The sequence below is a fragment of the Strix uralensis genome, chromosome 10 (genome assembly GCF_047716275.1).
Source record: "Strix uralensis isolate ZFMK-TIS-50842 chromosome 10, bStrUra1, whole genome shotgun sequence".
NCBI classification, from domain to species: domain Eukaryota; kingdom Metazoa; phylum Chordata; class Aves; order Strigiformes; family Strigidae; genus Strix; species Strix uralensis.
In genome coordinates this window covers 12366220-12379424 of record NC_133981.1, presented here as the reverse complement: position 1 = coordinate 12379424, position 13205 = coordinate 12366220, and the positions used below count along the sequence as shown (strand labels likewise).

General features: G+C 40.3%; 1 protein-coding gene across 7 annotated transcripts in view; it reads right to left on the bottom strand.

Moving 5' to 3' along the window:
• Nucleotides 1-13205, bottom strand: part of ITPR1 (inositol 1,4,5-trisphosphate receptor type 1) — a 171735-nt gene that overhangs the window by 124993 nt on the left and 33537 nt on the right. For all 7 annotated transcript variants that reach the window (XM_074879205.1, XM_074879206.1, XM_074879207.1 and 4 more), the window contains one exon: nt 2587-2702. In XM_074879205.1, coding sequence (XP_074735306.1) covers nt 2587-2702 — 116 coding nt within the window. The remainder of the gene's footprint in view (nt 1-2586; nt 2703-13205) is intronic.

Genomic DNA, 13205 nt, shown 5'->3' with positions numbered 1-13205 from the left:
TTAAAACTAGACCCTTTTGGAGGCTAAAAATCAATGTTTATGGTTTGGTTCTCAAATCTCAAGGACTATGGTAGGTCAAGTTTTCTCCTGGAAGAGAAGAAAGTGCCCACAGTTCCTAACTGTAGGAAGGTAAAGTAGTAATAACACAGGACAAAGCTTTGCTAGTGCAAAGGAAGAACTATCTGTATACTGTTATAAAATTTCAGCACCTTCAGCTTACACAAAATGTGCTATTTTTAGATGTGCTAGGTATGATAGCTGGCTCTTGCTCCAGGAGAACCTGGAATACAGCTGCTCATTCAAAGTCAAAAATATATTCAGAAATACAATGCAGCATAATCTTCTCTATTACTGAAATACAACATTTTTTGCTTGATTTCAAAGTATTCTGTCAAGAAAGGATTTCTTTAAGACACTAGAGCCCTCTCAACTATCAACGGCAATCACAAAAGACAGGACTTCTCTGCCTGCACTGGACTGGGTGTCACATTTATTACAAATAAAATAGTGTATTCTGTGAAAACACGATTAAGACTTTGGAAGCATTTCAAAAGCACACACCGAAAGTGAGGCTCATTCAAGAAGGATCATTTTCTCTGGCCACTAGATGTCAGCTTCTCAACCAGCACCGATTCTTGATACCAAAGAAAGACAAGTGTCCCAGATTTTTAAATCCCTTAAATGGCATTAACTTAAAATAACCTGACCTCAGCATTGAGTGCTCCACAGCAGACAATAAATTCCACCAGCAGACAAACAGAAGCCAAAAAAGGCAAGTGATGATGAATCCATCTTGCATCACCAATTTCATTAGAAATTATATGCACTGATAAAGAAATCTAATCACAGGCAGAGCTAACAATTGTGTGCACATGTTCCAGGGCACAGCCCCCCCAATATACATCGTGCAAGAGGTAGGGGTTTTTAGTGTATTCCATGTGCCACCAAATGGAAAAGATGACACATATGATTGGCAGAAAAAGAAGTTTTGATATATATATATATATGAGTGATGTACATGGGACCAAATTTTTTTGAAGACATTCATCAGCCACAGGTCCCCGAAGACCTGATTTGGCACATGCTACGTAAAGGATTAGCCTTTATGTCAAAGTGATGCATATTAAATAATCTCCAGTAAAATTGTAAAGGCCTCAAATCCCTTCACCAAATCAAGCATGCAGTTTGTGCATGGTGGTACATTTCTGTACAAACATCACTCAGCTGAAGCTAAATACTGGAAAAATCTAACACTGTATTTCCATAGGGACCCCGGCACAAAATGGTAAAGTGTCAGACAAATAGGAACAGGTTCCAAACACCTGAACTGGCATGTACTGAAGAAAGAGAAGACAACTGTAAAAGACATTGTAATTCAGGGCAATTACACAGTATTTTTCTTCTACATGATGCAGTATTTAGACTATACTTTCTCTTTAAAATCCATAAACTCACACACATATCCTGTGGGCATAAACTCTCGGCTTCCCTCAGACACCAGAACAACCAAACCCAGAATGTGTTGTTACTTAAAGCTTGCTGGCACAGTCTACCTCTCTTATCATTATTAAAGGGGCAGGAGAAATGCAGCACAAGTGAGGGACCTTTGTGCTACAGCCAGTACCAAAATAGCTTTCTCTTTGCCAGGTTAATACTTCAAGGTTATAAAATTATGTTTTCAGAAGAAAAATGAGTCAAACAGTCAGCCTTTGTGAAATGCAGGAGCAAGGCAGCCATATGGCAATCAGCAAATGACACTCTCCTACAGGGCCATTTTGTATTTCAGTCTACAATGAGCTTAATATAGACTTAAAGAAACTAAAAATATTTAGAATTGTAATTTTGACATGAAGTACTCTAGCTATGTAATTTTAACATAAACATGGAGTTTATTTAACTCTAAAGTCAACAGATGGTATTTAAGTTAAGCTTTTTTTTTTTATGTAGGAACTCTAAAAACAGCAATCAACTGCCTTACTGGGTTTTCAGCTGCTGAATGTCAACATTTTACCCAGAAAATATTAAATACTGCAAGCTATTAAGGAAGGAGAGGCTGTCTGGCCTTATAATTACTCATAATTACCCATCAACCTTTAAATGTATTAACAGCAGCTATGTTTGAGGAATCCCAATAGATTTATCAGACTGGTGGCTCAGATGGCATCTACCAGCACAGCTAATGCCTGTGACTTCCCACGTTGAGATGCAACGCCTGAGAATCCTCTACTCTGCGTAGCTGTTTGAAGGATCCTATTTTTATGCTGTTACCACCCAAAATGCCCATGTAGAGCACTACTACAGGTTAGAACAGGTTAATAACGGACGTTTAAACAGCTGTCATGACTCTTACCTCAGTATCATACATACTGGTATTGGGGCACACAGACCTTGACCAGCATGCTGTTGTAAATCAAAGGCTGTTTAAAGAGTTAGTTTTGAGCAAATGTCTCAAAAGGAGTCTTGCATAATAATTTCTACATACTTTCTTGATGTCTCTGGGTTATTGTGTCAAGTTGACTGAAAGTACTTAAAGAAGTACAGATGAGAGTGTTGATGATCAAAAGGAGCCTAAGCATGAATACTTACGTGCAGTTTATTGAGTAGCACAGCATCGGTTGTGCTGTTAGCTCCTGGCTTTGCTGCTTTCCAGAACTGCTTTTGAGCAGAGTACCGGTTCATGGGACATAGTTTGAACAGGCAATCTATAAAAAACAAATGAAAACCAGAAAGATGGGTTCAACCATTCGTAATTATCTGGATTTTTTGCTACTAACATTGTCCAAATATTCCAGCAGCAAGGAAAGGTTTATAAACAAATTCCAAAAAGCTCTTGATCAGACAAATGCTTTTTTGAGCAACAGGAATGTTGCCCCATGAATGATAAAAATTAACTGCTGCTGCCAAACATCTGATGCAAGACCAGAAAATTTAGAACTTGTCCCAGTCAAAAACACTACCATACTAAAATGGTAACACATTTCAATGCTTTCCCAGGCAAACAGATTCATTTTACACACTTCCAACTTTTTGGTTTTCTAATTTGGTTGTATGAAGTAGCATACCTGCTAAGGTTAGGTTGGGGGGTTTTGGTTTGATTTTTTTTGTTGTTGTTTAGTCTTTAGAACAAATCCCTTCTATTGCTAGGGAAAATGAGGCACAAAGAATTGGAAAAACTCACCTAATAAAGTTGCAGTTGCATAAAATACCCCCAAAGAACAGCACATACAAGCACAGATGTTCAAAGCGTAGCTCGAGGTAACAGTGAACCCCTCAGGGTGTCGGGTTCTTTACTCAGTCTATCCACACTGTTTATTTAACATTCTGCCTGGCAAAGGCCAGGAATTACAGATCATTAGTCTTATGAAAAATACATTTTTATATTAAAGTGATGCTAACTTATCAGTAATAAAACCAAATTAGCTGCGTTTACTATTTTTCTTCTTCTCTGTTGCTAAGCAACGGAACACACAAAAAAATAAATTAAGCTTTTCAAACACAATGCCTAAAGTAGCAGCTTAGAAGTTTAAACAAAGTGCCAAAAAACCCTGAAGGCTGTTCCCAGTGCCTCTTTGGCAATGGCATGGATGTACAACTTCAAGTTTCTAAGTCACACAGCATTTGTCATGGCTCCTGATGTATTCTTACAGGCAAGCACTGCAATGTGGGATGCAGCAAGCTAAGGAGAGACCTACCTGGGTGTTTTATCTTCACTGTCTCAAAAGCACAGCTGCTTGTGAGCTACTTTGCTAATAAGACTCACTGGATGCACATCAACCAAAAAGGTAAAAACCCCACATTGAAGACAAGTCATTTCAGCTCTGCTAGAGGTTAAAGTTGCTGAAGGGGCTGAGCTCCGCTAGAGACACTTTCACAATTTTATCTGGGGACACCATTTGAGCTGGACACCTTCACTCTTCTCACACCTTTATTAAAGAAAAGGCCTATTTGATGTCACTCTCTCTGCCTGTCTAATCCATCCTCAAAGTACCATTAGAGCACACCAGGCAATATCAAACACCTTTCACAGAAGGGCAAAGGTCTGTCTTCAAAACTAAATCCCCTTCTAATGGGGTGAAGCACTGGAGGCAGATTGGCGTTTCATCTCAGTGAGCCACCAACTGCTGAAGGGGCTGATCAACTTGTCCAAAACCACCACAGCAACTCCTGCAGCCTGCTCAGCTGGTGGCCCAGTACACCAGCAACAGACCCAGCAGGAGCTGCATATGGCACTGGGGATCTTTAACGGAGTGACACATACTGGGGAAGGATAGAAAGAGCTGAGGTATGTGGAAGGAGATTTAATTGCATCTATCCAGCATATTCACCTCCACTTTGACACTACCTGCTTATAGCTTCTGAACAAAGAAGGAAAGTGGAAAACAAAGTGCAAACCATCCTTTCCAGGTTTGCTCTCTTCAACGTATTTTTCATTTACATAAAGATGATTCACAGAGATTGACAGCACAGAATAGATGCAAAAAGCCACTGCAGGCTGGCACTTTAAGCTAAGACTATGCATTGTAAGCAACACACCAGCTATAAAATTTTCTATTTTTGCTTAAACCATCAGTTCACACAATGACAGCAATTAACACACAGAACTGCATAGAAGAATTAATTGTATGCTAGATTTAGTCACAGTGCAAGTGTACTTTTTTCAGTCAAGAAAGTTGTCAAGCTAGACTTAACTTCCAAATTGTTAACTGCAGGCAACCTCCTCTCTTCCCTGTAGCAGGGGGGAAAAGGTCTACAAGTGATTGACCTTGTTCAATGCAAGAAAGGAAAACATGTTTTTCTTAGGTTTTCTTCCTAGTTACGAAGTTACAGATCTAAAACAAACAGTGACAAGCAGGCAACATTTTTTTTTCTCTAATATTTGTTCTATAAAATCTGTATCTTAAGTGGTTAAGGAGTTAAACTTAACCTTGTTAACCTTATTATGACCACCAGAGGCTGGTTTGTACACAGTGTATTTCACCATGGGTCGAGCTACATGAACTTTATGGCCAGAAGACTTTTAGACCTCCAGATTCCATGGGCTTTTATTTTTACAAAAAAATCCACATGCAAGGATGTGCTAGCTGGGTACCACCATAGTCAGCAATCTGCAACCCACAGTAGTGATGACTGCGTAAGGTAAACCAACTACTTGTCAGACACTAACTTAGGGAAGTTAGATTTATTTCTAATAGATCCAAAGTGAAACCAAAGCAGCTGAAACAATGAGTTACCTGCTCTGATCATGGATCTGAGCAGCTTTAGCCACATGGGAAAGGTGATAAATAAAACTATTACTGTGAAGTAATTACATCTTATTATACAGTTTGTTAAATATTAACCATGAAGGAAAGCATTTCCTTTTCAGATCTTCAAGATATACAGTGAAAAATGGCAGATTCACACACTGAGTAAGTATAAAAATAAAATACTACGTAACTGCTGATGAAATGATGACACATCATCAAGCCTGAACACTGAATAAAGGTCCTGCAGGAAGAAGTGATGGCATCATTGTGTACATTGTATCCCATCATGCAGGGATTAAATGTGCATTTCAATGCTTCCAAGCTAAGCCCTGTTCTTTCAGCAGCAATTACTTTGCATCTAATAAAGCGGACTGAGTAAGACCACCATGTAATATACATCAATGCTCTCACTGTTTGGATATTTAGATCCCCACATGGGCTTTTGCCACCAGCAGCTCACAAGAATATTGTCAGTGATGTTTGGTTATCCTCTGCATGTACCAGCATCACAGAGGAACAGTCAAAATCAAGGATACTGGAGACACAAAAAAATTCCACGTTCCAAAGTATTCTGGGGTTCAACGAAGAGAGAAACTTGCCAGCTACATTATTCCAAGGCAATTTGTTCCACACCACGCTTTTCATTTTCTTTTTTCCCCTTTTCCATTCCCTTCTCTTGTACTAGATCTTGCCCCTTTCCTACCCAGCCAGTCTCTAAATTTCCAACCTTTCCTGCCAGTCCAAGCCCAGCTAGATTCTCTACTTCCATCCCGATTAATTTATTCAGCCCCCAACAACTGATTGATCCATCCTTTCTCTTTCCCCTCCACAGCAGCAGTGTACAGGTCTCCATCTAATCCTTGAGGAGGGCTTATGTTTTGCCCAAACAATCCTCATCTCCCAAGGTTTCCCAGCTTCATCATCCAAGGCACCTTACTCTCCCAAAGCTTAAGGAACCAGAACTTTACAAAGAGAAGGATAGGGTTTTTTTTTTCCCTTAACCATCACAACAGTATTTTACCAATCACTTTTTAGGAATACAGACTTTTCTTTAAAAACACATCTGGGAAAAGTACCTGGCAAAAAAAAAGCCAAAACAGTAAAACTTAAAAACATCACGCTGGAAAAGCATCTCCTAACGTAATTTTTCAGCCAGCCTTGAGCCTCCACACTGCTTCCACCCCTACCTTGTAGCAAACAAGAACTGCACTGTGTGGGGGCAGGGGAGCTGCTGCTGGGCAAGTGAAAATTATCACATGGCAAATCCCTCCAAAGGAGTAACAGCATCTGGGCTCACAGATGCAGGACCTGACTTAAGAGACAGACCACCACTTTCACACATGGTTAAGCTCCGCAAGCTCCCTCTGGTGCTGCCCCGTGACAGCAGCTTGCTGGCTGCTCTACCTGTTCCCATCCTGTTCTACCTGTCAGGGTCAACACAATCACGTATACGCAATTTTTGCTTTCATAGCAAAATGAAAAACCTGACCAGACTGATATTTTTGTGTCTTTTTTTTTAAAATGGACTCTGTTGCATGGCAATTTAAGCAGCATTTAGGTAGTATGTTAGTAAGATTATTACAAAATACAATGCAAGACTTGTCCAAAATTGCAAATACCCACTAACTCCAGAGACACTGAGATTATCTGGAGAAGTATTTCAGAGCCCACCCAAGATACTCTCACCTTTGTTCACGCCAAGCTGCCTAGAAATAGGTGAGGCACACTCAAACATACCTATGGAATTCCAGTCTTCCCTTCAGAGGGTCTCTCCACCACTTGGGGCATTAAGTGACATTATTGTGTCAATTCTACCCTTGGTATATGAGAACAGCTTGGAAAGTTGTTAAATGGATACTGCCGACACCCAAAGCTCTTCCTGGTGCCTTTGCTGGGTGACAGCTGGACATTAGCCACTATTAAATCTTTCCATCTTTGCTACTTTCAGAGCTCAGCTCAGTTTTGAGTTACACTACACAATTTTTCTCACTCTGCCATTCTCTAGCATGCTTGTTTCTAAATGATCTGGAAGTACTTTTAGCTTCAGCTAGGCTGGTTGTGTAATACACCACTCATCATTTTTTCCAAATCTCCCCTGGCTATTTTAAGCCTTTAGTAGAAAGTCTTCATCAACTTCTCTGCAGTTAGAGAAAGCAGGCATCAAATATTTTGTTGGCAACAAAAAGGTGCGTCATTTCATTTTTCACAGAGACACAGACTTTATGAAATGCCAACTGGAGAAAGGTAAGAGTCAAGAAAAGTTATTCCCTCTCAGAAATCATACTTCAGAGTACTTTCAGATGAGGTAAATCTATAAAGATGAAGATATTTAAGTAAGTCACTTAAAAACCCCACTGAATATTTAACACCAACACAGCTGTTTCTTCGTTACTTGAAAAAAAAAAATATCAAACTCATTTTTGCGCAGCAATACTAAAATTAAAAGAAAATTAGCAATTCCCTGTTGAAATTTAGCAGTTTCTCTTCAGACTTTTCTATACTTAGATACCTGATATTTCCCCAAGGCCAAAGCCAGCTCACAGTAGAGAATAAATGTAAGGAGAGTATTTTTTAATTTTTATTTTAGATATAAAAAATAGCAGCAAAGAAGATGAATTAACATAGTTGGCAATGATGGAAATATTGCCAAGAGAAGTTTTTGACTTCATATTTATGAAAGTTGCACAGCTTTAGTAGGCTCACAAGGATGATAACACTCCACAGGATGAAGAGATTATTTATTTAAAGACAAAATGAAGACCTCTTCTGTGTTTAAGTGAAATATTTTCACGCAGGAGGCATACAGAATACAAAACGCACATATTCAATCACAGGCAAGCTTCACCTCCTCAGAAGCCCCATCATCTATTTCTATACTTGTTCCTTCTGAGGTTTAAAATGAATAGATGACAGCCTAAGAGGTTCAAAGAATATAGAACAAAAGCAGCTACAGAAATGTGTTGATTATTAATCATTCCTGCATTTCCATAAAGAGGGAGAAAAAAAGAACCTGATCCTACTGAAATTACTGTCTTTGTGATGAGAAGACATCCTTTCATTTTCCATCTGCAGCGAACAAGCTTTGCTGGGAGCACAGCAAACCATTTCAAATGGTGTCCTGGCAGAGCCCTCTCCTGCTGTGGAAACAGGTCCAGCAAAACAAGAAAACCAACCTGAACTGTACACTTTTAGCCCAGTGGAAGAAGATGACTGAAGTCAAATTTCATGCTGCCAAGAGTTCTGCCATGTCACAAGTGGGGAAAATTTAAACGCAGGTGAGAAGGGCATTTGTATTCCAAGCCCAAAGATCTTCTCACTATTGCACATGTCACTGCAAAGCAACCCAATCATTCAGGATTCAAACACTGAACTAATTACACAGCAAAATATATTAGAGGTTGCTGCTGTGAAATCTGTTACTTCCCTTCTGCATGCTGTTGCATCTTGCCTGTTTCAAGGGCTTTCAATGCTTTTCTTTTTAAAGCAGAATAAAGTAGGAAAATCACCCTTGCAGCCAGCATTTAAATGGAGAGCCTGCATGATTTATGATCTAAATATATTTTAATTTTTATGTTAAAATAACCACCCTCAATTTATATCTGCAAGACATGAAGGTAACCACCCTCTTGCCATTGTACTCATTTATGTGCAGTTCTACCAATTGGAAATCGCTACTTCATTTCTTCAAGCTGCAACAACATAGGAAATAATGCAATTGTTTTTAACTTTGAGCTGATGTATCAAACCAAAGGGAGAAGACTGCAACAGTTATTTCAGAGAGTGAAAAATTATAGACCTGAGAGCTGGACACTGGATATCAACGCCTACTAAATCAACAGTATTCATTAATGCAGCATCAATTAAAAAGCAACGTTTTTTTGAACATGTAGCAAATTAGCATGTGACTCCACACAACACTGTTAGTAACTTTGCAATAATAAACACAGCATTTTAGATGCACTGAAATTTGCTGTGGTTTAAGGCTGCCCTTCAGCAAAAACTGATCAAGATAACTTCATTCCAACAAGGAAGAGCAAACACATAGCTCCTCACCTTCAGGGAAAATTACCTCCTGAGGCTCTGGACACAGTGCCATGTCTCAGGGTAAATGAAGACCCAAAGCACGAACAAGTCACAACACTACCAACAAACATCCTCCAAAGCCCTCAAGACCAAATGGTAGCAAAGTGCCCAAAAAACTACCAAAAGACTAACATGAGAAATGCACCTTTAAGTAAACATCTTAGGTACCAAAGAGTTCAGAATACATGCGTTTGTTTTATTTCTGCATGTAACCTCTTTGGTCTCCTTCAAGAAGAAAACTGCTACTCAAAAAGGGAGAAATATTTAGACACTGGATATACAGGCAGTTCCAAAAGAAAACATTTGCAGGAAAGACCAGATTCGTTTTTCAATCTCTGGTACGAGCAATGCTGAGTGAATATGCTTTGTGAAAACATAAAGCCAGAAGGGACAGCACCACAAGTAGAAAGAAAAAAACAACCCTGATGCAATTAACATCTATGCATTTAGCATATGACAGGTTAAAGAGTGCAAGAAAACTGGCGGCCACCTTGTTGCTGAGCGGTGGCACTGTGATGGATAACCTGTCTCTGGATGGGCAATACAGAGCCACAAGAGATAGATGAAGACAAAAAATCCCACTGCGTTGCCTCAGAGAAAACCGTTAAGGACAGAGAATGAATGCATTGAGTATCCTTGAAAGCATTACGGAACAGGCCTAATTTCTGGACACAAAGACTTAGACCAAGAGAAGCTACTTAAGAATAATCTCAAGAACCTCTAGAAAAAGTCAAAGCACCACAATGGCTCCTGGCTAGTAACAAATACAAACCAGAAAACTCTTAGTGTTGAGGAGAGGGAAAAAGAAAAAAGAAAAAATCTTCAAGACAAGAGTTCACAACTGCATACATTAATCTGAGCTAACCCAGGATCCCAAGGAAGCTATTGGTTTCAGTCAGTGTTTTTACTGTCTTAAGTTCACCTCTGCCTCTGGTCCAGCACAAAAAGAAATCCAGGCCTAGTGGCAAACCTTGCCAAGAGGCAAGTCCAAAGGCCAACCCCTTCTCTCTCCCACGTGTACTGAAAATCAGGTTTTGCACTCTACAAGGAGAAGCAGTCATGCTTTATATAAAAGGGAATTCAGCAAACTAATGTGCTTAAGAGTTGCAGAAGCATTTTTAAGTAAACTGTTGTGGCTGTAGCCTTTTCCCAGCCTTGAGAGCTGTATTCTTCACTCACGAAACCATTCCATACCTCCCATTTAATAGTTTCCATGATAAATGTCCCTGCAAGACACTGAAACACAAGTCTCAGAACACGAACCCTGGGACATTCTTCCTGACAATCTTCAGGTCTTTTCAGTCTACGTGGGTAGCATTTTACCCCGGCAACAAATCAAAGTTTATTCATCTGCTGGCTATATTCCATTTTATTTCGACTGCTCGCCCCTTGGATTTCATTTTCACATTTGCTTCCTCACTTGTTCCTGCTTTTCCGGAATAAAGTTACTGCTCAAAATGGGGAAGGAAGCGGGGGCAGGTGGTGGGGAATGGCTTGGACAGTCTGAGCACAGGAAGAACAAGAAAGATCAAATTTCAAACACCCTCTGAAAGCATCAATGTTGAGCAGTATGGAAAGAATACGGTTGTGCTATTAGCAGAGTTGACGTGACTGAACAGCATAATAAAAGTCGTTTCTATTTAAGAAAGCTTTGCGTGTGTGTGTTGTAGGAAACGAGCTACCACACCATCACGTAAAACAAAAGGCAAATTTTTCAGCTGTTCAATAAAGTAACTCAATTTTCAGCTTTTAAATGCATTTGGCTTAAAGAAAACCCATGTGGCCAAAAAATAAGATATAGGGAAGTTAAATAAATATTTGATAATATTATTGAAGTCTAGGTTGGAAGAACTGAAGAAGTAATACAACTGAATTCAGTGCTTTAATTTTTCTCACGCTAATGAAGTGCTTGGGATCCTTTGCCTGAAATGCTCATTGGTTTCTTTCCTTCCGCACCGAGCGTCACCTTCCCAGTCCCTGGCCCCACCGCCTTCTCCATAACTGCCAAAACTGCAGGCTCACAGATACTGGCAGACCCTCAGAAAGCTTACTTAGCTCATCCCTCCCTCCCAGAGGCAGAATTAACTATTCCTGCTCCATTCCTTACATAACTCCTGAAGTCACCTCTTCTGACACTCCACTATTTCTGTATCTAACCTATTTACTTCTACAATTTAAACCCATTAATTCTTTCCCTCTCCACATGGGCATGCAGGCTCCTCTGTCCCTGTCCACAACTACTGAGATGCAAGTCTCATCAGTCTTGTTCCTGACCGTTACCCTCCTCTGGATTTTCTCTAGTTAGCCCATATCTTTCTGGAAGTATGAGGTGCAGTACTAAACAAGATACTTGACTTGAGGCTCTGCCAGGAAGTAAAATTAGAAAAAATAATTACTATGTCTTTTGGCAATGTTTCTTTTTACATATTCCAACGCAGAAATTGCACTTTTTGCAACAGCACAGCATTGATGACTCCTATTCAAACTCAGATTCCTGCAATCCCCAGATCCTTTCCTACCACACTGCCCCGTGTGCCCATCCTCCTCCTCCCTGGATGCAATCAATTAAGTTCAGTCTTTGACATATGCCCCCACTGAACTGCAACACCGTTTTTCAGATCTTTTCTCCAATTTTCAAAGTAATTGTGAGTGAATTCTCAAGTCATCTGCTTGTCTGTGGGGCTTGCAGAGAACAGCTAGCAGTGAAAAATGCAGTTACCAGCAGTGTGGCAGCAGACACCCAGTGCTACACTGGCAGTAGCAGACAGCATCCAACACATGTGCTGCCACACATGTTCAGACTTCCAGTAAATTGGCTATAGATGGACTTGAGCAGCACTATTTGAAGAGCTTAGCAAAGCAAAGATAAACGCAAAAAGACCCCAGACCTGCCTTAGTTATAGGAAACACCACCCTGGAGTAGAATAGAGCAGAGTCATGCTGCTGAACCGTGCCGCACTCCCAGGGAAACAGAATAAAACACCCGTGTCCACATCTGTTTTCTGAAAGCTTTATTCCTTGCTTTCTGTTCCTAGGCTTGGCTGGAGTCTTTCACCTCACTTACTGAGGCCTCTTCCTCTCTACTTTAAACAGTCACCATCCTTTTGGCAGGGGACCAGAGATGCTCTTGCTGAAGCCTATCAAATGATGCTACTCAATCTGACCAAGTTCACTCTGTCGCTCTACGCCACTCCCCTTCTCAAGAAGAGAGCACAGAAGACACCAACAAGTCATGTAGCTAATTAAAATTTGGCCAAGTCCTCCATAATGTAGCCTTAGCACTGAAGACTGCACTCGGGTTGTCATTTTAAAAAGTAGATTATGCTGACAAGATATATATATACACACACACTGTAAACGCAAGTGCTGCTGTATATTGCCTCTGCTCAAATTGTCCGTAGCAGCATACCAGTGTGTTACAGCAGAAAATAAAACACTTCAAGCACTTCCAACAGCACAATATTCCAGTTTGACGACAGCACTGAAGAGTTAAGCTATGCCAGCACTGCTGCTGCAACACAATCTATAGCTTTAGAGATCAAAAATGAAAGCGGAAAATAGTCCCTAAACTAGTAAAACAGCCCCTTCCAGGAACCACTTAAGAGCACTGCTTTACCAAAAAAGGCAAGTGAGAGCTGGAAGCCAAAGCAGCAAAGCCATGCTGTATTAAAAAAGCCAGACAGCTGGATAATAGAAATGTGAATAAGCCAGCTTCACTAGACCGGATTGCAAATGGGAAGAACAAATGTTCAGCGACCATGAGCGGAAGCAGAGCCTGCCAGCAGAGGCCTGAAGGCATTTATCCCAGCCGGCAGGAGCCGACAGCACATTCTTACTGGAGTTTGGGTTTGTTTTTTTTAATGCAATGCAATGCCG